The 21548-nt window shown below is 48.5% G+C and overlaps 1 protein-coding gene across 9 annotated transcripts; it reads right to left on the bottom strand.

The window, feature by feature from the left end:
- Positions 1-43: 43 nt before the first annotated feature.
- SLC25A44 (solute carrier family 25 member 44) lies at positions 44-20442 on the bottom strand. Of its 9 annotated transcripts, none has more exons than XM_063626897.1 (5): positions 19401-20442; positions 13027-13664; positions 6523-6596; positions 4833-4955; positions 44-2731 (listed from the first exon to the last, which is right to left on the bottom strand). In XM_063626897.1, the coding sequence occupies exons 2-5, from the start codon at positions 13649-13651 to the stop codon at positions 2609-2611; spliced, it is 945 nt and encodes a 314-aa protein (XP_063482967.1). In that variant the 5' UTR covers positions 13652-13664; positions 19401-20442; the 3' UTR covers positions 44-2608. The 9 variants fall into 9 exon arrangements, with proteins under 9 accessions (XP_063482967.1, XP_063482965.1, XP_063482968.1 ...); XM_063626895.1 differs by having other exon boundaries at positions 44-2613; positions 19401-20438; XM_063626898.1 differs by lacking the exon at positions 6523-6596 and having other exon boundaries at positions 4833-4960; positions 19401-20438.
- Between the last annotated feature and the right edge of the window lie 1106 nt (positions 20443-21548).

The raw sequence follows: 21548 nt of genomic DNA, 5'->3' as shown, positions 1-21548 counted from the left end.
CGATGGGATGTCCGCCACCGGAAAAATATGCGCAAGCCAAAGCTCGGGGGCTCAATAAAAACTTTTAATTACATTTCAGAGACTTAGTACAGTGCAACAGTGAATATTCACTGTTAATATTCACAAGAGTCCATTTCATCAAACGTTCAGAGTCTGCCTTTTCATTACGTTGTTCCTCAATGCTCCAATCGTTTCCAGTCTCCCCGAGGTTTCTTTTAGTTTTGGTTACCGACCAAAACTCCAGTTTAGGGAGAATGGAAGTCCACCGAACCATCCCCACCAAAACATATTTCAGTCAAACCCAATCCCAGCCCCTAAAGAATTAGGAAAGTATGGGCCAAGGGTCCCTTTAATTATACACACATCATCCTTAAAACTGCGTGTGTGTACGAGAAACGAAAAACACAAGAGGGGCTGTAAAATACTGCACAAGACAACAAAACAAAAGGAAAGTCTTGGGGGAGAAACACCAAGACGCGAGCGGCGGGATCCTACCTCCTGTCCGTGACACTTTCCCCATTGACACGTTCCCCACTGTGCCACGGCGGGGAAGGACTGAAGTCTCTAGGGTCTCTCGAGGTCTTGCTAGGATAAGCTTAAAGAGATGGAGTGAGGGTGGGGGGAACTGTTTCCATTATATTTGTGGTTCTCAGGGTAAAGCAGTGAGGAGGGGCAGGAAGATTCAGAATGATCGGTGGGTCCAACCCTTTGGATGTGAACATTCCTGGATAGAAACTGGAGGACTCTCTTGACAAAGTGCAGGAAGGGATAAACAAAAATAAAATCAAGTGAAAGGGGAAAACCCTCAAAGAGATCAAGATGGGCAGTGGTGGTGGTGAAGGTAAAGAAGCGGTTTTCAGAACCGGTTCTGGCCAAGGTGGAAGAATGTGCGGCAGCCATGAAGAAATATCAAGGCTTCAGGTAGCTAGCACCTTTCAAATTGGCACCATGGCCTTTCCCAGGGGGTGGGACCAATAGGGTTTGGAGGATCATCCAGGTCACACGTCTCAGGTAGAAATGCAGGGTTTGACATGCCTTCTCTATTTGCTGCACCTCTCTACCCGCAACACAGGCTTGGGGAGAGTAGCGGTAGGGAGGATGAGGCAGGGAAGAAGGAGCACTCCTCTCCTAGCTCCTGAGGAGAGCATCAGATAATCTTGGCAGTGTCAGGTTGGTAAATGCAGTGGTCCTGGTATTGGGTGGCTTTCTGAACTGCTCTTTATGTTCTTCCAGCATCCCTCCACAGGGTACCATGACTGGGATGACTACGCATCCAGTGATGTGGATCTTAGAGATCACCATAGTGAGACAACACTTGTTGCCATAAGTCTGAGTGATTGGGGTATTTATGTGTATGTCATGGCTGCCTGGGGCAGAGAATCTCCCCACTGCCCTCTCCTAGGTTTGGCTCTGCTGGCCTGGGTAATGTGCTGGGGAACACATGCCCACTTGTTGCCTTCTAGATCAACTACTTTCTCAACCTGACTTCTCAAGGTAGTGCTCCAAGTCCAGTGCACCCAAGACAGCCTGATCCACTGAGAACTGTGCCCACCACAGGAGTCCTCTGGGCCAGGGGATGCCCCAGCTTAGACTCTCCTAGGGCTCCTGAGACTGAAGGGACAGGGAACTGGATTGTGGAAAAAGCTACATTACACTTTTCTACCTGTCTTAGGAAGGGGGTGAGCTCTGACAGCAGGATTGGCGCTTTAGCAGGACTAATAGCCTGGTTCACAGATGTTAAAACACACACACACACACACACACACACACACACACACACACACACACACACACAAAACAAAAGTATCAACATTTCTTCCCAACCTAATAACCCCTCCAAAGAGAGGACGAGTGCTCTGGAGAACCAGAGATTTTTTGCTGCTCCTGCTCCCTGTGCGAGTAAGTACCTGGCACCTTAGCCCCAAGTGCAGGAAAAAGCAGAGTCATCTAGTGGGCAGCTCGGTCCCAAAATAAAAATAAGCAAGGCTAAGAGATGAAGGGAGAGAGGGTTGATAGCAGCTGCTTGGAGTCTGGGCTGAAAGCCCAAGAGGAAGAACCAGTGGTAGTAAGCAAGCTCTATGTACAGCTCTTCTCAGGGTCTCAGGGACACAGATGGAGGGGGAAGCCAGAAGAAGGGCTGGCAGGGTGGGGGGTGGGGTCTTTAGGCCGGTATCGAATACAGGAACTGAGTGAGGGAGCCCAGCTCAGAAGAGAATTTTAAATAGTAAGGGCAAGGGATCCAGGCGTGGAGCCTCTTCAGCAAGAGCAGTTCAAAGTCTCTATCCCTATCCCAGATAGGCCACCTGGCCCAGGGCAGGGCTGGGTATGTGGTGGGGGCATCTGGACAGGGTGCTGTCCTCTCCACTCTGCCCCTGACCCACGGTAGTGTGGAAAACAGCAGGCTTCTCTCCCCACCACTGGTTACCAGTGTCTTGAGTCCACCAGCTCAGGTCGGAGGCTGAGTTTCTTGAGGCTCTCATAGCCCACCACAATGACAATGGTGGAAGGTGTGGCTGAGATGATTCTGGCCGAGAGGCCTTTCATGAGGCCCCAAGGCCCTTCTTCTGCCATCAGCTGTCTGAAGGTCAGGATGATGGAGTTCTTGCCCTCAACCTGGGAAAGTCAACACAGTGGAGGTCCATTGTCTGTAGTCAGAGCCCCTCTGCTCAATCTCCCTCTGCCTTAGGCTAAAGTGGGGAGAACCAGACTCCGGCGTCGGAAGGCGTGGATTCTGCTTGTGAGGGATGGTACAGCACAGTGATTTAGTATGAGCCCTGGTGCCTGACTGCCTGAGTTTGAATTCTGCTCCCCAACCTACTAACAACATAACCTTGGGTAATTTACTTAACTCTTTGTGCCCCAATTTCCTCAAATATAAAACAGTGATAATAGTACCTGCACCATGAGGTTGTTATGAGCAAGAAAAAAAAAAATTCATAAATACTAACAAGAGTGGTGGCAGATAGTTAAGTGTACAATAAATGTTAGCTATCATTGATATCATGAGATAATCTATGTAGCTATGAGTCTTTGGACTGGATGCTGCTCTCTGGTCTCAGGAAGCCCGAGTTAAATCCTCTCTAAGACCTTCTGCAGCTCTGCCAGTCTGATTTTGATTCTGATCATTTCAATCCCTTGAAGCCCCAGAGTGGAACCTTCCTCTCCATCTCTGCCATCTCTCACACACCCCATGAACAAATATAGGCATCTTCCCTATCACGCTGAAAGCCTGGCCAAGCAGAAATCACTTCTCTCTTCTTTCTCAACAGTCCCACACCCTCCCCCACCCCTAAACTACACCTTTAGAAACCACTCCTCAGCCCCTCGGCCAATACAGGACAGACTCACTCCTTGTTCATACCTCCCCTTATATGATATGACCTTCACAAGGTATCCCAGCCATGGCTAAGAACATCCCCCGCTTCCGCCCTACCTCCTTCAGCACCCTCCTCCACACTCCCTTCTTCCTCTCCAATACTCTCTCATGTGACCGTCTCTGCTTCCCTAACCCTTCCACTTTTTCCACAGCCATGTCAAGGACTTTTTCACCTATGCCTCTGGGTCTTTCCAGCCTGGAAGCTCCTCAAAGTACAGACCTGTCCTTTCCCTTGGATCTCCTCCTAGAACACCCAGAACAAGGCTCAGGAAAGAATGAGGACTGACCCTGTGCGCTTTATTATTTGCAAACCAACCAGATGCCAGTGTATTCATTTTCAAATGAGGGGGCATTCTTTCCTAGGAACAAGAATACCTATATTCGTCATTTATCTGCTTCCCAACATGCTGGTACTAGGGAAGCTGATTTTATCCCCAACCTGTTAAGGTTATCTTCCTTCCCTCCTCCCCTCACCATAACCCAGTGACTTCATTCTCTTGTACAACTTTGATTCTCCACCTCAAATCAGACATAAAACTTTATATGGCAATACCTACTATTTGCATATTACATATCATCATTCAGATTCTATTTCCCTGGTCTAGGTGCTGTGTAACTGTCTTTAAGCTGACTGAAGACAAGCATTACTAAGGGCTTTGTCAGGGTTTTGCTACATCCACACCATAAAATCTGTGAAACCTATTTAAGTCACTCTCATAATCCATAGAGAACTTATGGCCTACTGGAAAAACCAGACAGACTTATGAATTAACTGAAATCAATATTTCTTATAACCACAAACCTGCAAGGTAAAGGAAAGAGTTGTTGACAGGCTATGCTAATAGGCTATGGAATAGGACTCCAGTAAAGGCTGGAAGAAACCAGTAAGATTTCCTGGAGGCATGGGCATGTGACGGAGGAGAGAGAGGTATGCAAGGTAGCAGACAGAGTGAGAAGCATTCCAGGTACTTTAAGTGCTGAGCGGGCTTCTTTTTTTTTTTTTGAGACGAAGTCTCACTCTGTCACCCAGGCTGGAGTGCAGTGGCGCGATCTTGGCTCAATGCAACCTCCACCTCTGGGTTCGAGTGATTCTCCTGCCTCAGCCTCCCGAGTAGCTGGGACTACAGGCGCATGCCAACACACCCAGCTAATTTTTTATTTTTAGTAGAGACAGGGTTTCACCATGTTGGCCAAGCTGGTCTCGAACTCCTGGGCTCAGGTGATCTGCCCGCCTCGGCCTCCCAAAATGCTGGGATTACAGGCGTGAGCCACTGTGCCTGGCTGTGGGCTGGCTTCTGCAGATGCTAAGCACACAGAAGGGGCTTAGATGTTCAGGAGAAGACTGACTGGACTAGAGGGCCAGGACACAAAGAGGTGAGGGCAACACTGGAGGGCTTGAAGGTCATGCTTCTAATGGCTTCTCCAGGAGGAGGGTGAGGGAAGTGGCCAGTCTTACCTGCACGCGGGTTCGTATGACATCCATGGGATTGGTGAGGATGGAGGCAGTGGCTGCAGCCAGGGGCCCCGAGACGGCTTGAAAGACAATGTGAGGGCACTCCTTAGGACACAAGTAGGAGAGCTGCTCTGGAATCCAGGGAAAGACAATGGCTCAAGACACAAAGCACCACCGGTCTGCCCTCACTGTGCTTGCTGCTTCTACCAGGTGGCTTTCCCAACCCAGACAAACCCTCCACCCTTCGCCACCCAACTCCTATCTTTTATTTTCTCTGCTTCCTTCAAAAAACTATTAAGTCTCAGGCCCTTTCCAGGAGTCATCTTGGTGATATCACCGGTTTATTTTGATTGATTTTTTTTTTCTTTTGAGACAGGGTCTGTCTGTGTCACACAGGTTGGAGTGCAGTGGCATGATCATGGCTTACTGCAGCCTCAATCTCCCGGGCTCAAGCAATCCTCCCATCTCAGCATCCCCAGTAGTTGGGTCTATAGGCTTGTGCCACCATGCCCAGCTAATTTTTAAAAAAATGTTTTGTAGTGCCGGGCGCGGTGGCTTACACCTGTAATCCCAGCACTTTGGGAGGCCAAGGCGGGCAGATCACGAGGTCAGGAGATCGAGACCATCCTGGCTAACACGGTGAAACCCCGTCTCTACTAAAAATACAGAAAAAAATTAGCTGGGCACAGTAGCGGGTGCCTGTAGTCACAGCTACTCGGGAGGCTGAGGCAGGAGAATGGCGTAAACCCGGGAGGCGGAGCTTGCAGTGAGTCGAGATAGCGCCATTGCACTCCAGCCTGGGCGACAGAGCAAGACTCTGTCTCAAAAAAAAAAAAAAAAAATTTTTTTTTGTAGAGACAGAGTCTCACTATGTTGTGCAGGCTGGTCTTGAACTCCTGGACTCAAGCAATCCTCCCACCTCAGCCTCCCAAAGTGTTGGAATTACAGGTGTGAGCCACTGGACCTGGCCAACATCATCCATTTAAACAAGACAAGATTCTTTGGAGAGGGAGATTTCAAAATTTGCTTGCTGACTCCTTTCATCTGATGGGCAGAAAATCCTTCCTGATGTAAAAGCCTTATGCCTCTTGCCCTGTTCCTCCCAACTCATAGGCTAGAAAAGCACACACTAAATATTTGCTTCTTTATGCATTGAGTAACTCTGGTAGGATACATTAAAAGCCAGTGACATGGCCAGGCAGTGGTGGCTCAAGCCTGTAATCCTAGCACTTTGGAAAGCCAAGATGGGTGGATCACTTGAGCCCAGGAGTTTGCAACCAGACTGGACAACATGGTGAAACCCCTCCTCTACCAAAAATACAAAAATTAGCCGGGCATGGTGGTGCGGGCCTGTAGTCCCAGCAACTTGGAAGGCTGAGGTGGGAGGATCACCTGAGTCCTGGAAGTAGAGGCTGCAGTGAGCCATGATCACACCACTGCACTCCAGCCTGGGTGTCAGAGTAAGACCCTGTTTCAAAGAAAAATTAAAGCTGGATGTGGTGGCTCACACCTGTAATCCCAGCACTTTGGGAGGCAGAGGTGGGCAGATCATCTGAGGTCAGGAGTTTGAGACCAGCCTGACCAACATGGTGAAACCCCGTCTCTACCAAAAATATAAAAATTTACCGGACGTGGTGGTGCACACCTGTAATCCCAGCTATTCGGGAGGCTGAGGCAGGAGAATCACTTGAACCTGGGAGGCAGAGGTTGCAGTGAGCCGAGATCTCGTCATTGCACTCCAGACTGGGTGACAGAGCAAGAGTCCATCTCAAAAAAAAAAAAAAAAAATTAAAAATGAAATAAAAACTAGTGACACTGACTGTCTCTACAGAAGGGAACCAGGGGGGTAAGGAGCCTTTTCGTTGCATACTACATACCCTTTCTTAAATTTTGAATTTTGAAACGTGCATATTTTAAAAAATAAAAACAATATTAAAATAGAAAGTCACATCCTACAATAAGCACTTTTCTCCAGCCTATATCAAGAAAGAAAATTCATCTTTCAAAATGCTAATGAAGATAGAATGGTACCCAGGTTAACCCATCCCAGTACCACTGAGAAGTCTACCTGCAATTGAATTTTCTTTTTACTCTCTCTGGAGGTGAAAGACAACATGTGGCTGGGCACGGTGGCTCACGCCTGTAATCCCAGCACTTTGGGAGGCCGAGGCAGGTGGATCACCAGGTCAGGAGATCGAGACCATCCTGGCTAACACAGTGAAACCCCGTCTCTACTAAAATACAAAAAATTAGCCGGGCGTGGTGGCTGGCGTCTGTAGTCCCAGCTACTTGGGAGGCCGAGGCAAGAGAATGGCGTGAACCTGGGAGGCGGAGGTTGCAATGAGCCGAGATCGCGCCACTGCACTCCAGCCTGGGTGACAGAGCAAGACTCTGTCTCAAAAAAAAAAAAAAAGACAACATGTTCATTCATTTACTCAACAAAGATTTATTGAGTGACTACCATGAGCTGGTCATCTTGGACCCTGAGGATTTAACAGTAAATAAAAGAGCCTCAAATTCCTGTGCTTAGGAAATTTATATTCTAGTGTGAAGAGATAATAAACAAATAAAAAGCAAAATACACAGCTATGTCAGCAGATACGTGCTATAGATAAAAATAAAGCAGGAAAGGGAGATAGGGAGGCCAACGGTGGAGGGGAAGGGGTTGCCATTTTATTTTTTATTTTTTTTCTCAGGGATAAAAGATGAAAGCCCATTCCAAGAAGGTGAAGTCTGAGCAAAGACCTGAAGGAGACAGTGCAAGCCACATGGATCTGTGGACAGAGCTTTCAAAGCAAGGGATAACATCCTATGCAAGGGCCCTGAGGACAAGCATACAGCAAGTGTTCGAGGGGCAGCCAAGTCCAGTATCCTGGAGCAGTATGAGTAAGGGAAGGAACAGCATATAAGATCCAAGAGGTAAGTCACTTAGGGTTTTCTCTTCTATAGTTCAGCTATCATACCTTTTTTTTTTTTTTGAGACGGAGTCTCGCTCTGTCGCCCAGGCTGGAGTGCAGTGGCGCGATCTCGGCTCACTGCAAGCTCCGCCTCCCGGGTTCACGCCATTCTCCTGCCTCAGCCTCCTGAGTAGCTGCGACTACAGGCGCCCACCACCACGCCCGGCTAATTTTTTTTGTATTTTTAGTAGAGACGGGGTTTCACCGTGGTCTCGATCTCCTGACCTCGTGATCCGCCCGCCTCGGCCTCCCAAAGTGCTGGGATTACAAGCGTGAGCCACCGTGCCCGGCCTTTATCATACCTTTAAGAATTTTTTCCTCAGCCAGGTGGGGTGGCTTACGCCCATAATCCCAGCACTGTGGGAGGCAGAGGCGGGCGATCACCTGAGGTCGGGAGTTCAAGACCAGTCTGACCAACATGGAGAAACCCCGTCTCTACTAAAAATGCAAAATTAGCCAGGTGTGATGGCGCAAGCCTATAATCCCAGCTACTCGGGAGGCTGAGGCAGGAGAATCGCTTGAACCCGGGAGAGGTTGTGGTGAGCCAAGATCACACCATTGCATTCCAGCCTGGGCAACAAGAGCGAAACTCCATCTCAAAAAAAAAAAAAAAATTTTTTTTTCCTCATGCTCCTAGTTTTAGTAGTTTGTGGCCACGGAGAAGTAGGGAGGTGGAGGCTGGCAGGGCGGAAGTGAGAGCTTCCAAGTCTCAGCTGGGATGGCAGAATTCCCTAAACCTCACCAGAACCACCTCTCCACCAGTTCTAATATACTGTCTTCCCCAGAATCAGCATACAAACAGAAACAAAGTGAACTGGTGGCTCAGCCTCACTGGTGTCCTGTTTCTCCCAAGAAAAAGGCATTTTGCCATCATTAAACTGTAGCATCTGGACTGGGCATGGTGGCTCGCACCTTTCGAAGGCTGAGGCAGGTGGATCACCTGAGGTCAGGAATTCAAGACCAGCCTGGCCAACATGGTGAAACCCCATCTGTACTAAAAATACAAAAAATTCACCGGGTGTGGCGGCGGGCACCTGTAATCCCAGCTACTCAGTAGGCTGAGGCAGGAGAATCGCTTAAACCTGGGAGGTAAAGGTTGCAGTGAGCCAAGATCACACCATTGCACTCCAGCCTGGGCAACAACAGTGAAACTCCGTTTGAAACAAACAAAAAAAACAACTGTAGCATGTGGACTGCCACTGCCTGCCTCCTTGGGCCTGTCTATTCTGGCCTCCAGGCCTGCAAGCTACAGCAGGATCCAGATTCCAATTTTAATCATGCACATATGCCATTTTCCTGGGGCTTGGGGAGAAGATGAAACACAAAAGCAAGAAAGTGGTAGAAATAACTCCATGTCAGACAGGGCACGGTGGCTCATGCCTGTAATCCCAGCACTTTGGGAGGCCAAGGCAGGCGGATCACCTGAGGTTGGGAGTTTGAGACCACTCTGGCCAAGATGGAGAAACCCCATCTCTACTAAAAAAGCAAAATTAGCCAGGCGTGATGGCTCATGCCTGTAATCCCAGCTACTCGGGAGGCTGAGGCAGGAGAATTGCTTGAACCCGGGAGGTGGAGGTTGCAGTGAGCCAGGATCATGCCATTGTACTCCAGCTTGGGCAACAAGAGCGAAACTCCATCTCAAAAAAAAAAAAAAAAAGAAAAGAAGGGCCGGGTGCGGTGGCTCATGCCTGTAATCCCTACACTTTGGGAGGCTGAGGCGGGCTGATCACGAAGTCAGGAGATCGAGACCATCTTGGTTAACACGGTGAAACCCCATCTCTACTAAAAATACAAAAAACTTGGCTGGGTGTGGTGGCATGTGCCTGTAGTCCCAGCTACTTGGGAGGCTGAGGCAGGAAAATGGCATGAACCTGGGAGGCGGGGCTTGCAGTGAGCCGAGATCGTGCCACTGCACTCCAGCCTAGGTGACAGAGTGAGACTCTGTCTCAAAAAAAAAAAAAAAAGGAAAGAGAATGAAAGAAGGAAGGAAGGGAGGGAGGGAGGGAATCCACACCTTTCATTTTTCTCAATTAGTCATTCAAGAAACATTTAAGAATCTCTTATCTGCCAGGCAAAAGATGAACTCAGGCTGACTTGGTTTAAGTCCCACTTGGCTAAGACTGGCTTGACTCTGGACAAGTATTTAATGATATAAGTGAGTATTTACTTAATAATAGATGCCAGGCACCATGATAAGTACCAGACATAGAACAGAGACATGGACAAGGAGATGCCTTCATGGAATTTATATTCTAACTAAGGAGCTGGGAGTTAGGGGTAAAATAACTGCAAATTATGACAAGTACTAAGAAGGAAACAAGGTGCTGAAATATAAAACAGAAAGAGCCCTCTTTCCAACAGAATAAAGTCCTTTTTGCAAAGGTGACATGTAAGCTGAAGCCTGAAGCATGAGAAGGAGCCAACCACATAAAGAACAGGGGAAAGGGTGTCCGGGCAGAGAACAGTATCTGCAAAGGCCTTGAGGCAAGAACAGAGCTTGATGTATACCAGGAACTGAGGGAAGGGCAGTGAGGAAGAGCACAGTGGCACAAGGTGGGGCTGGAAAAGCAGACAAGAGTCAGATCAATAGAGATGTATAGACCATGGAAAGGAAAACTGATTTTATTCTAGATGCCAGTAAGGCAGCACTGGCAGATTTTAAGCAAAAGGGACTGGCAAGAACCAGTCTATTAATTCAAAAAATATTTACTGAGCAATTAAGGTTCACCAGACCCTAAGCTAGGTGTTGGGAGGTACAATAGTGAACAGAAACAGACATGATCCCTGTTCTTATAGACCACTTACATCGCAGGGTTATTGTGAGATTGGAATTATGACATATGCAAGCCCTCACACAGAGCCCTGGCACACATGGGCATTCAATAAACGTTAGTTTCCTCCCCCTTCCAAGAACCTTTCCACGTAGTAGAAGAGAGAGGGCACACACATAACATCAAGGCAAATGTATAACTGCCTTAAGAAAGATTCAATGTCACGGGGATGAAAAAGGGGAAAGATCACTTCTGGGTTAAGGGTTACATGGAGAGGAAGGAAGAGGAGGCAACAAGGAGCACTTAAAGAGGTAAGTCATGATTGCGCCAAGGGTAAGTAAACCTGGGGGGCATCTAGGTAGAGGGGTGGCAGGAACAAAACACGGTGGTAGGAGAGGTGATGTATGGTTGAGGAATTGTGCGCTACCTGCCCAGGCTACAGCACAGACTGCCTATACCTAGGGGAGAAGCAAGAGATTTCACTGTGAAGGGAGGCTGAAGCCAGGCTGAAGAGTTTGAATTTTATTCAGTAAGCAGTGGAAGCCACTGAACATGACAACTCGAGTTGAAAAGGTCAGTCCATTAGAGATGTATGTGATGGACGGGAAGGAAGAGAACTCAGGAGGGAACAGCAAGAAAGCTGATGCAGCAGTCTGGGAAGAACATAACAGAGGCATGGTTTCCAGGGAAGGCAGCAGGAATGAAGAGAAAGTTGGGAGAGAAATTCTAGAGTTACCAGGACTAGACATGGGGACAAGAAAGAAGGAGTGGTCAAGCACAATCCCCAAGACTTCAGTCTCAGTGAACTGAAGAATAACAAGGCCACTGACCGATGAAAGTAAGTCAGAAAAGAGAGCCAGCTTGGGATGAAGACTAGTTAATTGAAGAAAGTTTTAGACATAAGTTGATGCATGTAGATGGAGAAGTCCTACAGTCAGAATGTCTGTCCAGAACTCTTGACAAGCTAGTCTGGGAATGGAAGTAGAGATGATGGACACGTCAGAAAAATGCAGCTCTAATTGTAAATGCAGTCAAGTGAGGAAAGAAGGCTAAACACAGACTCCAGAGAAAATGCTCACATTTCCTGGGAAGCTTTTTTAACATTAAAGGGTCAGGGTAGAGTCCAGGAACCTGACTTTTAACAAATACCCCAGAGGAAACATTGTGCTAAATAGAAGTAATAGAGCTAGCAAAAAAAGAAGAAGAAAGAAGAAAAAGAAGGAAGAAGAAAGAAAGAAGAAGGAAGACGAAAAGAAGAAGAAAGAAGAAGAGGAGGAGGAGGAAGGAAGAAAAGGAAGAGGAAGAAGGAAGAAGAAGAAAGAAGATAGAAGAAGAAAGAAGCAATGATCAGAAAAACAAAAGAAGCACCAGGAAAGTACAGAGCCACAGAAACAAAATCATTACAGGTTAAGAAGGCATCAAAATTTTGGTCAGAAGTTTCCAATGGGGTGGGACAGAATGCCCACTACCAAGGGTTGGGAGCCAACAGCAGGGATTAGGGAGGCTGCAAACATAGGCTGCCCTAATGGGAGTTTTGTGGTTACTCAAAGCTGTGGGTGGATGTCCCAGGGTAGCAGGCACACTCAAGTCCTGCTCTTCAACAATGCACCCCGCCCTTTGAGAAGGCAATCTGGCAGTATGTTTATGGAAGTCCTCAAAAATGTTATCTTTGACTCAGTAACCCCATTTCTAGGAAATAGGAAATACTTAAAAAGTAAAATGTCTTATGAACAAAGATACATTACAGGAGTGGAGAGGTTCAAGGTCATATCACACCTTGAATTTAAAATGCTGAGGGGCTGGTGTCTCACTCCTGTAATCCCAGCACTTTGGGAGGCCGAGGCGGGCAGATCACAAGGTCAGGAGCTCAAGACCAGCCTGACTAACATGGTGAAACCCCATCTCTACTAAAAATACAAAAGTTAGCCAGCCATGGTGGCACCCGCCTATAGTCCCAGCTACTCGGGAGGCTGAAGCACAAGAATCGCTTGAACCCGGGAGGTGGAGGTTGCAGTGAGCCAAGATCTCACCACTGCACTCCAGCCTAGGTGACAGAGTGAGACTCCATCTCAAAAAAAAAAAAAAAAAAGAAAAAAGAAAAGAAAAAAATGCTGAGGAAAACATCCAACTCAAAAGCTCACTATTACCCATCAGATTCATCTTCAAATCCTAAACATCCCATGGCTTTTGTCCTCCCCCACCTTCCAGTGACTCCAAAGCACACAGAGCATATGCTGCACACTGTTCTAGTCTTTTTACCTGTCTGCTTCCCTCGCTACATTAGAAGCTCCTTGAAAGCAAAAACTATGTTTTATGCATCTTTAAATCCTCTTGGATTCAAACATTTGCTGAATGAATGACCCATTCCTCCATTAAATCTCACCTCCACTCTAACATGCACAAAGCAGCAGTATCTCAGCCCCATTAGAAATCCCACCTTCCTCCCCCACTGTCCTGGCCCCTGCTTACCTGCGTAGAAGTGATAGAAGGGCCACCAAACAGCACTGTTTGGGATATAAGTAAGCAGTGAAGCCACATAGCCTCGATAGAAGCCGCGAAGTCCATCAGCCCGCAGGATCTGCCTGATGATGTCCTTGGTTTGGCCAAAGACAAGTACCCCTTGTCCCTCTGGGTTCCCCCGCACCTGAAAGCGGCCCATTTTCTCACCCTTGCGTTGCATCATCAGGTGCTGGGAGACTACATCAATGGGCACTGTGATGCTCTGGGCCACAAGGGAGGCTGAGCCACCAGCCACCAGTGATTTGACTGTGTTACTCTGGCTGTAGTCAGCTACAAACTTCCGGGTGAGCTCATAAGTGGTGACATAACACTGGCCAGAGATGAGGGTGAAGGTATTGACCAGGAACCCTCGGTAGAGGCCAGTGATACCATCTGCTCGCAGGATCTTGATGAAGGCATCGAAGGTCCCATGGTAGAGGCTCTTCCCCTTCTGAACTTGCAACCGGGTGCGGATGAGGGTGAATGGGTAGACGCTGACACGGATCATCATTGTCATTGCCACACCAAACACGTAGAACTTCTTCTTGTCCAGGTGTTCCCACTCGATGATCTGGATGTTGCGTTTGTCCTCCATGGTGCCTGAAGACCTGGGATTTGAGCAGCATGGAGGGATGTGAAGAAGGAGGGTGGAGCTTTGTGCTTTCCCCTTCTGGCTGGGCTGTGAAGGCCCATTCTCAGCCCTCATCTCCTGGACACTCACCTGCCCAAAGCTTGGACTCCACCCAATCTGGCTCTGTCAATCCCCACTTGAGTCTTCTTTCATAGATCAGGATACTGTCCCCTTCTTGGTCCTTGGCCAGGCCTTCCTTACTCAGTTTCCCTCCTCCAGAAATTGTCCCTCACTTCAATAATTCCCCTGGCTCCATGGCCTCCTCAGCTCCCTACCCCAGCTTACAGGATCTTCTATCTGGACTCTCTGCCTCTGTCTGGGCCCTGGTATCACCACTTTGGCCAGGGATCATTCTTTTTGTCTGGCTCACCCAGGCAGAGCTCAGGATGCTATGGACAAACCAACTACCTGGAAGGATGCAGGGCCTTTAAGCAGGTGAATGGGATGTCACTAAGTGACATTTGGGAGGCTCCTGAAGGCTGAAAGGGACTGTTCCCGTTTCGATGCTCCTGGGCCTACTGAGGAGGCATCACCTTTGGCCTCGCACCCTCAGCAGGGTGCCTCTGATCGCCACCTACCAACTCACTCATTTTGTCTCTCATTTCCCGTGCTGGCCCCTCAGAGCTCCCCTGACCCACAGTCACTACATTTATATGATACTTTCTCCCGTCTGCATTGGAAGAAAGTATAGAGGAGAGGGCAAGTGGGGCTTTCACACCACAGGGCACCCTCCACCCCCTCACCTCCCCTTCCTCCAGCAAAAGGAGTTAGAAAGTCAGGAACAGGCCAAAGGGCAGAGTCCTCTTCAGTTATTAGATAACTCACTCTGAGAAAAACAGAAAAGAACCACCTGAGAGCTAAGTAGTTTCCCTGGACAGTCTGGGGAACTACAGAGTACAGAACACGTTGGACCCCAGGCTTTCAACTCTAAGCATATAAACCACAACCTCAGCCATAGATAATGAAAGGGGAGAAGTGACAGAGGAGATAGACTCTGACTTCAATAAACCGTCTGTTCAAGGATACACAGTATCGCTCTGGGGAATGGATACAAGATACAGAAGAAAAGGCTGGACATGGTGGCTCATGCCTATAATCCCAACACTTTGGGAGGCCAAGGTGGGAGGATCACCTGAGCCCAAGAGTTCAAGGTCAGCCTAGGCAACATAGGGAGACTGTCTCTGCAATATATAAAAATAAGTTAGCCGGGCATGGTGGCATGCACCTGTGGTCCCAGCTACTTGGGTGGCTGAGGTGGGAGGATCACCTGAGCCCAGGAAGTTGAGGCTGCAGTGAGCCATGATCACACCACTGCACTCCAGCCTAGGAGACAGTGAGACTCCATCTCAAAAAAAAAAAAAAAAAAAAAAAAGATACAGAGGGAAGGAGGAAACCAGAGAACCAGAGTATGTTGATGCACATGTAGCCCTCATGTTAAGTGTATCCAATGCCTAGAATTTCAAACAAAACTAACAAGCTTACTAATTTCAAAATTGTATAAAATCAGGAGCTTCACATTTAGGAAATGTCAAATCAGAGACGTCATTTATTAGACATACTTAGTGGTAATATGATGTGCTCCAGTGTATCCCACCACTGTTTGGTAAGATACTAGAAATTTTCAGCCAGAAAGGGAGACTGGGAAGATAAATTCCAGGAAATGAGAAGCAGGGGCTCCCCAGACTTTAAGAGAAATCCCAGAGAAAGGAGGTAGCCACATCACAGGGACAACTCTAGGGGGCTGAAGCATTCTACACTAGCAGTTCCAGTAGCAAACCTCATGCCAAGCGTCTAATCAGAGTCCATCCTCAACCACCTTCCCCAACCAAAGGTCCCAACTCAGGCTTCAGGTAGCTTTTATTCCATGAGAACTGCCTTTTGGTTACCATGGAAGCAAGGGCAGCTTTTCAGGATTCCCTGAGCTGGACCGTATAACTTTCATTAAAATAGGGACTACCTGCAGTGCAAACTGAGTACTTGAGAGCTGAGGGGAAACCTCAGCTTCAAGGTAAGGATTGAGGGAGGTGTACATAACCCGCACAGGCTTCCTACAGGACAAGGCAGTTTTTTTTTTTTTTTTTTGAGATGGTGTCTCGCTCTGTCGCCCAGGCTGGAGTGCAGTGGCGCAATCTCCGCCCACTGCAAGCTCCACCTCCCGGGTTCGCCATTCTCCTGCCTCAGCCTCCCAAGTAGCTGGGACTACAGGCGCCTGCCACCACGCCCGGCTAATTTTCCGTATTTTTAGTAGAGACGGGGTTTCACCATGTTAGCCAGGATGGTCTCGATCTCTTGACCTTGTGATCCAACCGCCTCGGCTCCCCAAAGTGCTAGGATTACAGGTGTGAGCCACCGCGCCTGGCTGGGACAAAGCAGTTTGAATGAAGGATAATCCATGTAGATAGTGAAAGAGAGAGAACAATGGCTTGGAAATGAGAAGACAGAAGTCAACTGGATTGGCAAGATTGGAAAATCTAGGCTGTAGAAAATGAGCTAGAGGCAAAGTTCTGCCATCAAGAGAACCCCTAGAACAATGATATGCCACTTGCTGTAGGCAAAGGTGGCCCTCCTCCCCAGCCTCAGCCTGGGGGACCCACTAAGCCCTGTGGGACAAAATTCTCCTTTGAGCCCTTCAAAAGGTGGTCATTGTCTCTCCTGCCCCAGAGTGGCTGCCATCCAGGGTCGCAAGATCATATTTTCAACACCAGTGAGAGGTAAGAAGATACAGAGAAACAGCAAGATTGAATATCTACTACCTCATGTAATCCTTACAGTTTAACTTGTGTACAGTTAGACACTTCTGATAAATGAGGAAATGGAGGGTCAGGTAAGTTAAAAGTAACAGGCCCAAGGTCACACAGCTGGTCAATGGAAGAGGCAGATATGAGCCAAGATTTCTCCTTTACTCCACCATGCCTTCTACCTTATGGGATTTGAAGAATTCTAACACAAATCACTGTTTAAAGCCAAGTCATTCCCACCTCTGGAAGGCAGAATTAATGCCCTTATGGCTGCAGGTCACTCAACGGTTAAGCATAAGCTCCTGGCCATGCAGATGCTGAGAGACTTCTTGCAGCTCTGTTCCAGAGAAACCAAGAGCTGCCTCTGCTTTCCTAGTGTGTCTGTGGAGTGACCAAGCTTAGTGGCTGAGCAGTCATGTTGTCAACACAGACAAATACAGCAGGGCTCAAGCAGGACGGCCTCCTGCCAGGCACATGCAAAATGCGTGCTCTGCAGGGCAGAGGGTCAGAGCAGCTAAAAGACAGAGCAACCAGGGATTCTGTTCCAGGACCTGGTTTCATGGCACCTTCTCATTTATCAAGCTGAAGCACCAAGTACCAGCATCTCCTGATGAGAAATCCTAAGACAGGATCCGATTTCCCACCTCGTCTCCATCTCTCACATATGCCAATCTATTTTAAACTCCCACAAGGAAGTGGGGACTTTCCAAGGCAGGTAACCCCTATCCAAGGGTCATGACTTAGAAGGATAAGCCACTACAACAGAAGGGGAGAAGGCACTGCACCCACCCCCTTTACCCTTTCAAAAGGGGCAGGCTGCTCCTAAAAGGTAGGATCTCAACCTGCTCTTTTCCACTTCCTGTGGAAATATCAATCCCATTCTTCTTGTTTTACCCTCTGAAAAATCCTCTTTGCAGATACCTGTATGCAAAGTTCCTCCAGCCTTCCCTTCTCCCAACTTAGCCCAGCTTCTTTAGGGCTCTTTCTCAGACCCTCATGTACATGGCTCCAATTCCGGATTTTCTTCCACTTTTTAACACTGCTCAGGCACAAATGTTGAAGTGCTTCCTCAAGGGACCTAACAAGTGACCCAGAATTAGTGAGCACTTTGTCCTGAAGTAATCAAGTGAAATGTTAGAGGCAGAGCTCTCACTACTGACCCCACCAATGGAAAGGGACAAATAGGCCCAGGGGCATATGCCTCCTCCTCTCCACTTCTACTCTCCTGGTACCAGAAAATTCACATGGGACTGACTATTCCCTAGGTTCTGGGATAAGATTCTGGCTCGAGAGAAGGTAGTGTCACCTAGAAGGCAAGGTCATACAACAGAAAGAACACCAGCAATCAGGAGATCCATGTTGAGTTTCACTTCCATTACTCAGTAGTGTAAGACTGGAACCAAGTCGCTTCACTGAAATTCAGTTTCCTTGTCTGTTGTATCAGGCTAATAAAGCCTATCAATGCTGTATATGATATGCAACCCTCAGTCTATCCATCGTTCCCAGCGAATGCCGTCCGCTGGTCGCATCTTCCTCCATCTCGACTTGGCTCCCAGTACTGCCAGAACCGGAAATTTGGACTCTGTCTTTACCGCCCCCTGCGGGGGGTGGAGGATGAGCTGTCGGTGATTCCACCAACGGCATTTGAGCCTTTGAGCCTCCCAGGAGCGAGGATGAGCTGCCCTTCCGAGAACTGAGGTGAGGCCGGGCGTGGTGGCTCACGCCTATAATCCCAACACTTTGGGAGGCCGAGGCGGGCGGATCACGAGATCAGGAGATCGAGACCATCCTGGCTAACACGGTAAAACCCTGTCTCTACTAAAAATACAAAAAATTAGCCAGGCGTGGTGGTGGGCACCTGTAGTCCCAGCTACTCGGGAGGCTGAGGCAGGAGAATGGTGTGAACCCAGGAGGCAGAGCTTGCAGTGAGCCGAGATTGTGCCACTGTACTCCAGCCTGGGCAACAGAGCGAGACTCTGTCTCAAAAAAAAAAAAAAAAAAAAAAAAAAAAAGAGTTGTAGTACAACTCATATGAGTTAATCATTGTGAAGGCATTTTGTTAACAGCAAAGCATTATCATTACAGAAAGTTCTACTGGACAGTGATGCTCTAAGTCCTTGCCACCCAAGGTGGTCCACAGACTGGCATCATGGACATCACCTGGGAGCCTGTTAGAAATACAGAATTTCAGGGTGCACCCTAGACCTGCTGAATAAGAATCAAACTTTTATAATATATATAAGAATTATAACAACTACTCCAGGACTCTGAGACCATTATGACTAGGTTAGGAGCCCTCTGACTCCATCCTGACTTGTCACTGGAACTGAGCACAATGATGACCATTCGATCGATTCCGATCTTTTCAAATCAAATCATCTTCTACAGCTCCTGACAAGACACCCATGGGTCCTCACTTCTCAGCTGGAAACAGGGACTAGAGACCAACATCCTCCATTCCTTCTGTTCTCCCTATTGCATCAGCTGTCTACCACATGAACGTGAATATATGTACATGCTTGCCCACCTGTGCTACTGAATATACATTTCCCTAGGGGAATGCCTGGGGATGCCTCCGAACCCTCCTTGGAGATCATCTCCTCCCTACCTCGGACATGGTGAGATTCCCACCCAGCTTTCCTTTGGTCTTCCATAGGTAACCACGTGATCCCTCATCACAGACACCACATGACAATCCTCTCAAGATACTCCATGGGACACCCCATTTATGCAGCCTCTGTCCTGGCCCCCGCACACCCAACTCTGGGTCTTCGAACATGCCCCTTGCCGTGCTTCTTCGCTGTCAGCGAATCTCACGCTCCTCTGCCAGGAAGAGACGCCTCACCGCAGTTGTCCTTCATTCCCAAAACTGCATGGTACCGCATCCTGGCACCCCAGGCATCCTTTGCCTCCTTGACAAGTGCAGAGCCTCAGAGACCTTAGTTGTCACAGACCCCAAGCCGGTGGCTTCTTACCTTCTCAGACTCCGGCGGCTCCACCGCGTCTGAGGAGAACTCCAAGCCCGGACCTCTAGGCCGCAGCCCACAGTCTATCCGTCGTTCCCAGCGAATGCACTCTGCCGGTCGCATCTTCCTCCATCTCGACTCGGCTCCCGGTACTGCCGGAACCGGAAATTAGGACTCTGTCATTACCGCCCCCTGCAGGGGGCGGAGGATGAGCTGTCGGCGATTCTGCCAATGGCGTTTGAGCCTTTGAGCCTCCCAGGAGCGAGGATGGGCTGCCCTCCCGAGAACTGACGACCTCCTGCTAGCCATCTTGGATTTGGGCGGTAGCCACGCCTTCTTTACCTTCGTTATGCCCTCAGCGTTAAGGCGCCTGCGTGTTCTGGTTGGGCTCTAATTGGCGGAAATTGAATCACCAGACGCTTATTGAAGATCCAGTTGTAAATGGGGTCACCTTGTGTTTGGGGATGTTGGAACCTTTATATTCAGATCAAGGCCGGACACGGTGGCTCACACCTGTAATCTCAGAATTTTGGGACGCCGAGTCGGGCGGATCACCTGAGTCAGAAGTTCGAGTCAGAAGTTCGAGACTGGCCGCCTTGGCGAAACCCTGTCTCCACTAAAAATACAAAATAAATTAGCCGGGAGTAATGGCGCGCGCCTGTAATCCCAGCTAGCCGGGTGGCTGAGGCACGAGAATCGCTTGAACCCGGAGGTTGTAGTGAGCCGAGATCGTGCCACTGGACGGCGACAGAGCGAGACCGTCTCAAAAAGAAAAAGAACAGGCCGGGCGCGGTGGCTCACGCTTGTAATCCCAGCACTTTGGGAGGCCGAGGCGGGCGGATCACGAGGTCAGGAGATGGAGACCACGGTGAAACCCCGTCTCTACTAAAAAATACAAAAAATTAGCCGGGCGTGGTGGCAGGCGCCTGTAGTCCCAGCTACTCGGAGAGGCTGAGGCAGAAGAATGGCGTGAACCCGGGAGGCGGAGCTTGCAGTGAGCCGAGATCGCGCCACTGCACTCCAGCCTGGGCGACAGAGCGAGACTCCGTCTCAAAAAAATAAATAAATAAATAAAATAAAAAGAAAAAGAACAAATCTAATGTGTGATTTTTGTACAACTATTTCTTCTTTCCTCTTTTCTTGTTTTTTAGAGTCAAAATATGACTCTATCGCCCAGGCTGGAGTGCAGTGGCAAGATCATAGCTCATTGTAACCTGAACTCCTGGGCTCAAGCGATGCTGTGGACTCAGTCTCCCAAAGCGGTGGGATGATAGGCGTGAGCCACTGCGCTGGCCACATTTCTCATTATTTATAGAGCCAAAATAGTAGAGGACAACATGCAGCAGGAATCACTGAGGATACATAGCCAGTTTTGAAGTTTGGGAACTCAAAAAACTGCAGGAATGGGGGACAACCTGAAGGTGGAGAAAAATGACATTAAGGGTCTCTTCCAGCTTTTGAAGCTATTTGCCGGTATATAGACTTGAAAGAAGAGGAGGAGCACTTTAAATGAGGGGCTAGGAGGCATAGGCTGGAGAGTCAGTTCATTTCAAAGTTGATATCTCTACAACTCAACAACAAAAAGACAAACAACCTGTAGGGTCCAGCCCCACAGGGTTGGTGGGTTTTCTCCTCGTGTGCGGAGACGAGAGAGCATAGAAATAAAGACACAAGACAAAGAGATAAAAGAAAAGACAGCTGGGCCCAGGCGACCACTACCACCAAGACGTGGAGACCGGTAGTGGCCCCGAATGCCAGGCTGCGCTGATATTTATTGGATACAAGACAAACGGGCAGGATAAGGAGTGTGCGCCATCTCCAATGATAGGTAAGGCCACATGGGTCACGTGTCCACTGGACAGGGGGCCCTTTCCTGCCTGGCAGCCAAGGCAGAGAGAGAGAGGAGAAAGAGAGAAACAGCTTACACTACTATTTCTGCTTATCAGAGACTTTTAGTACTTTCACTAATTTGCTACTGCTAACTAAAAGGCAGAGCCAGGTGTACAAGATGGAACATGAAGGCAGACTAGGAGCGTGACCACTGGAAGCACAGCATCAGAGGGAGACGGTTAGGCCTCCGGATAACCGCAGGTGGGCCTAACTAATGTCAGGCCTTCCACAAGAGGTGGAAGAGTAGAGTCTTCTCTAAACTCCCCC

Source organism: Symphalangus syndactylus, chromosome 12 (assembly GCF_028878055.3).
Source record: "Symphalangus syndactylus isolate Jambi chromosome 12, NHGRI_mSymSyn1-v2.1_pri, whole genome shotgun sequence".
Lineage (NCBI taxonomy): Eukaryota > Metazoa > Chordata > Mammalia > Primates > Hylobatidae > Symphalangus > Symphalangus syndactylus.
The sequence above is the reverse complement of the archived record's forward strand: the minus strand, read 5'-3'. Positions and strand labels throughout refer to the sequence as shown.

What these genes read in the sequence shown, in the direction of transcription:
- SLC25A44 (XM_063626895.1), bottom strand. Translation starts at nt 13,651, where the DNA reads ATGGAGGACAAACGCAACATCCAGATCATCGAGTGGGAACACCTGGAC. An exon ending in CTTCTATCACTTCTACGCAG is followed by an intron (nt 6,597 to 13,026) that starts GTAAGCAGGGGC and finishes TTTTTTTTTGAG; the next exon opens with ATGGACTCTTGCTCTGTCAC. An exon ending in TCATACGAACCCGCGTGCAG is followed by an intron (nt 2,614 to 4,832) that starts GTAAGACTGGCC and finishes TGACTTTCCCAG; the next exon opens with GTTGAGGGCAAGAACTCCAT.